Below are 5180 nucleotides of genomic sequence, written 5' to 3' on the forward strand. Positions count from 1 at the left end.
TCTCATAGAGGTACACAATGAATATTTATAAGGAATATTTGAATTACTAACTGCTTACATGTAAATATGGTAACTGAAGAATTTATTTAAATATGTAATCAAGTTTATAACATACACAGTTGTATAACTGATGAAACTTGGCGTACCCAAAACACTGAATTACAGAGCTATAACCCTGATTTTGCCCATGTTGAATCATGTAAGATTCATGCAACTGAAAAAAAATAAGGTAAATTTTAAAAAGCCTTGCTCCTATATAACTTGATACTCTGTGAACTTAGCTCACTTTCCAGATTAATTTGAAAGTGCTCCGTTAGGAGGCTTAACTCAAGAGTTTTAGAGAAAAAAACCCACTGATACTGGATCTCACTTATTATGAACTCTTTGTGCTGGGAATTTCCAGTAGCAAAAAAAAAAAAAAAACCAACCAACAACCATGTTTTTCATTTTCCTCACTCCCTAGCCCTTTTCCAAGAAAATCCAGTGGTTTTTTAATCCCCTCTGGACCCGCACACTCCTTCCCTCCCAGTCTACTTTTCTTTACAATAAGAATTGTGAGCGCAAGTCTGTCATTGTGATCATTACGGGTGATAGCCGGATCCCATGCAAAGAACAACAAACAGTGGGAGGAAGCAGACTACTAGAGGGGGCTCAGGCTCCTGCAGGACTCTTGTCTCTGTGTGCCAGCCTCGCTGCGCTGCCAGCAGCTCCTCCCCGGGACACAGGCTGCAGCCGAGCGTTGATTTACAAGTACTGGGAGCTGGGAGTTGCATTACCGCTTCACACGGTTAGCTGCAGACCGCCCGTCACCCCAACCAATTGCTCCATTCATCGCAGCGCAGAGCTCAGCCGCCGCCCCCGGATTGGCTGTCAGCGTTCGGCTCAGGAACTTTCCCACGGCCTGCACGTGCTTACAGGCAGCCCTGCAGACTCCTTGACTGGCCCCAGGCCCTCCCAATCCCCAGCGAGCCGCCGGGAAGAGGCGGGACCAACGCTGCAGTCAATCACCCCGGACTAGGGGGCGGGCCCGGCGAGGAATTTTATTGCCTTCCATTGGTTGTTGTGACGTCTCCAAAGGGGGGGTCGGGCGGAGAAGCCCAGGTGGGATTGGCTGTCGGGGCGTGCAGGCGTTGCCTAGGGGGGGGGGGGGGGTTGGGGGTAGGTCCCGCCCGCTGTACCGCCGAGAGAGGAAGCGTGGGAAAGAGATGGTGGAGGTTTAACCGGAGGGAGAGCCTGAGGTCGGAACAGTGTGTGAGAAACAGCGGCAGAGCACAGAGCAGACTGTGCGCGCAGACAGAAGCGCATTCCTGCTGTTAACTCCTTCCTACCCGCGGCCATGAAGCGGACGCACGATTACAGTTCCTCGGACAGCGAGCTGGACGAGACCATCGAGGTGGAGAAAGAAAGTGCGGACGAGAACGGGTAAGGTGGGCACGGATGTCCCTGTTAAGGGTTATGCAGCAGATAATTGTGTATACGTGTGAAAGGACCCTGTGCTCTCTCAATGAATGCCATCACAGGCTGATTCCCGCGAACTAGGTTTGTCAGCCAGCTTCTAGTTTTCTTGGCTCGTGAATGATGCTCGTCAGTTAGACTTGCAGCAGCAACTTATTTCTGTCTCTCTCTCGTCTCTTTTTGATTCTGTTGTATTCAGAAACTTGAGTTCCCCTCCGGGATCGATGTCTCCCTCAACAACTTCTCAGATCCTGGCCAGGAAAAGACGCCGAGGCGTGAGTATTCGCTGCATGCATTGCTCCAGGAAATGAAAAAGAAAAGAAAAAAAAAAAAACAACCCAAACCTTATGATATTTATGTTAATTCCACTTTAGTTGCACGGAGCTTAAGTAGCTTTTGTCTCCCCGCTTCAGATCATAGAAAAACGTCGCCGGGATCGAATAAATAACAGTTTGTCTGAATTAAGAAGATTGGTGCCTAGTGCTTTTGAGAAACAGGTAAATAATGCATTGAAACAGCCTTCTCATTTTTTGTGGAGTTACCTGATGTGTCTGCCCAGATAGGGTTCAAATAAATCCATGGTTTCATTTCCTCTCTATTGTTTCTCTTTCTTATTCTCCTCAGGGATCAGCAAAATTGGAAAAAGCTGAAATTTTGCAGATGACTGTGGATCATCTAAAAATGCTGCATACAGCTGGAGGGAAAGGTAGATGTTGTGGTTTTAAAAAAAACCAAAAACAAAACAACAGAAAGGGTGCAGGCTTAATAATACTGCTAAAGGCTTCATAGGAACAAAACTATTGTAAACTTGACTCTACAGTTGGTAAATGTGTTGGGTGCATTACAATGAGATTATAATCCCCCCCCCCCAATGTGACAACTTTAGAATGGACTTTCAAAGCAGAGGGTCCACAGCAGAAAATTCACAAGCAGCCACAGGTGGTCATCTTTATTCCTTGGGGGTCCACTGGTTGGGTGTGAAGCTTGGAGAATATATCATTGATTGGTCTCATCTTCCAGTAGACTTTCTTAAAGAGTTTTTACTACAGGCTGCAGAATACAAAAGAGCCTAAACAAAAGCTTTCTTGAGAAAATTTACTGCTGCCCTAAGGGTCTGTTCAAGTTATATAATGCATATTCAACTGAACTAACCCTTTGGTTTAACTACTAAAATCCTTAGAATTCTTCCTGCACTTCCCAAAGTGGAAAGAAATGCTGGTGATCAAGCAGGAAGGGAGCATTGTATTGACTGGAACTGTTTAAATATGCCTTAACTCTTTGTGGTTCTCCTCCCTTGCCCAGGTTATTTTGATGCTCACGCACTTGCAATGGACTATCGGAGTTTGGGATTCAGAGAATGTTTGGCTGAAGTAGCCCGTTATCTCAGTATTATCGAAGGCCTGGACTCCTCTGATCCTCTGCGTGTTCGACTAGTCTCTCACTTGAACAACCATGCCTCTCAGCGAGAGGCAGCCAGCAGTGCACACCCTGCCATTGGACATATCCCCTGGGGCAGTGCCTTCGGACATCACCCTCCTCTCTCTCACCCTTTGCTGCTGGCACAGAACAGTCACAATAATAGCAGTACCACAGCCTCTCCTTCAGAAGCGCATCACCAGAGCAGACATGGGGAAGCTGCCTCGCTTAGAGTGCCCCCCAGTGGCAACGTTGCATCTGTGCTCCCTATGGTGGCTGCCTCCAAACTCTCCCCTCCTCTGCTGTCTTCCATGGCATCGCTGTCTGCATTTCCATTTTCCTTCAGCTCTTTCCACCTTCTGTCCCCAAGTGCATTGGGCACATCCACACCAGCGCAGACAGCAAACCTTGGCAAGCCATACAGACCATGGGGCACAGAGATTGGAGCATTTTAAGAACTTTGAGCATTTTATAGGGCGTGGGGAAAGGGGTGGGTGGGAAAGGCTAGAAGCCTAGCTGGGCTGGGCGTTTTATCAATGTGACTTCAAGTACATCCATCAGCTTTAGAGAGAAAATGGTACCGTTTCAGAAGCCTTTGTAAGCCTAACAGCTGCTTTTTAAAAAATAATTTTCTCTTGTTAGCAGCAATTTAATTAGTTTATTCAAAATATTAAGGACCCGACATTGTAAAGGGGTTTTCCCAGTTTATGTTTATGGGAGAAATGCAGTGTACATAGGGCCTTAAATTAACAAACATTTGACATCCTGTTGTGCTGCGTATTTAACTTGCTTTGTAAAATTTACTTGTCAGAATGACTTATGCTTTTTGTCTGCAAACAGTGGAACCTTTTAAATGAGAGTACTAACGTGCTTTTTTTTTTGGGGGGGGGGAGGGATTACTGGTTAAGAGTAACAACATCTATTCAAACCTTCTAAGTTTAGCACTAGCTTCTTAAAGGCCCCTTTTTACAAAGCCACGGTCAATGTACTAAAGCCCTTTCAGTTCCTATGGGATACTCCACCTTTGTAAAAGGGGGCGCCCTAAGTTCTTGTTTGTTTAATATTTGGAAAGATATGTTTTATAAAAGAGTATTCTTCCCTTTTTTTGTAAAGTATATTTTGAGTTTTATATTTGTAAGTGCGATGACAAATCGGACCTTAGCATTGTCCAAGAGACTTAATGATGTGGAAGAGGTTATTTTCTCCTGGAGGCAGACAGTTCATACACTGTAGAAGCCCAAAAATGACTCGGAGCATATTAGTTCTGTGCTGGGATCAGAGTTTTGTTTTCACCTTTTTTTTTTTTTCCACTAGAAGTTAACCCTTCTAAGAAGTTGCCTGTTTGTTCTTCTCTTAATGGATTAATTTTGAAGGGTTTTCCTGTATGCCTTTCTGTACATATTAGCATTGTGCATGGAAATCTATTACCAGGTTGATTCTTTTAACAGATATTTCCTGTAGGCTGAACTATACTGGGTGTGATCACTGTTGCACTGGCCTGTTGTGAGTAAATAAAAGGAGAGAATGGTATGTTTTATTGGGGAAGGCCCCGAGTTGCAGATGTGATTTGTTTGAAAACTAGGTGGTGCATATTACACTTTGCATCCTTTCTTGCCATCTAAATACATAAAGTACAAACGGAAACTGTATAATTTGGGGGTTTTTCTGACGACTTTTTTTTTTTTATTGCAAAAAGATATAGTTTAGCTTCTAGTAATTTATAAACTGTCCTCTAAATTTTTGCATAAAGTTTGAAGTTTTTTTTTTCAAAGGCCCCACAACTGCAAAACTCCCTCTGTTTTAAAAAACACAGGATCTTGCATTCCTTACAGTGAAACTGTTTACTGGGGATGGTGCTGAATTAAAAACATTTGCTCATGTCTTGAATGATCTCACATTAAAGGAACTAAGTTGTTTACAGTGCTCCGGTTCTTTGCTGATAACTATTTGTTCCTTCTTTTTATTTGGTTGGAAGCTTCTATAACATATGGATCTGGAATGGCCAAGTTGTCGTCCCCTCACACCCCGTCAAATCTATCCCCAACCCCCCAATTTACAAGACCCTCTTCAAGGTACTCACGCATTTATATCCTCAGCAATAATGTTAATGATAAATAAAACTCAGACATTTTATTGATGGTAATAATCAGGCTGGAGCTTAGTTTATTGGGACTACCAAGAAGCAATGAACAATTGCTTCACCCCAAGCTGCAAGACATTGCAATTTTACAAAACTTACAATTGTATTCCCCTGACCCTGCCATCTCAGCAAGATGGTGGCATGGATCTCCATGCCACGGGCCTCAAGA

At 43.9% G+C, this 5180-nt stretch overlaps 1 protein-coding gene across 2 annotated transcripts; it reads left to right on the forward strand.

Annotated features, from left to right (window-relative positions):
* The first annotated feature begins 1168 nt into the window (after window positions 1-1168).
* Window positions 1169-4794, forward strand: HEY1 (hes related family bHLH transcription factor with YRPW motif 1). 2 transcript variants are annotated; one of them, XM_033935164.1, is made up of 5 exons: window positions 1169-1427; window positions 1655-1730; window positions 1869-1952; window positions 2080-2161; window positions 2758-4794. In XM_033935164.1, the coding sequence occupies exons 2-5, from the start codon at window positions 1680-1682 to the stop codon at window positions 3324-3326; spliced, it is 786 nt and encodes a 261-aa protein (XP_033791055.1). In that variant the 5' UTR covers window positions 1169-1427; window positions 1655-1679; the 3' UTR covers window positions 3327-4794. The 2 variants fall into 2 exon arrangements, with proteins under 2 accessions (XP_033791055.1, XP_033791054.1); XM_033935163.1 differs by having other exon boundaries at window positions 1169-1422.
* The last annotated feature ends 386 nt before the right edge of the window (window positions 4795-5180 follow it).

This window comes from Geotrypetes seraphini, chromosome 2, assembly GCF_902459505.1.
Source record: "Geotrypetes seraphini chromosome 2, aGeoSer1.1, whole genome shotgun sequence".
NCBI classification, from domain to species: Eukaryota; Metazoa; Chordata; class Amphibia; order Gymnophiona; family Dermophiidae; genus Geotrypetes; species Geotrypetes seraphini.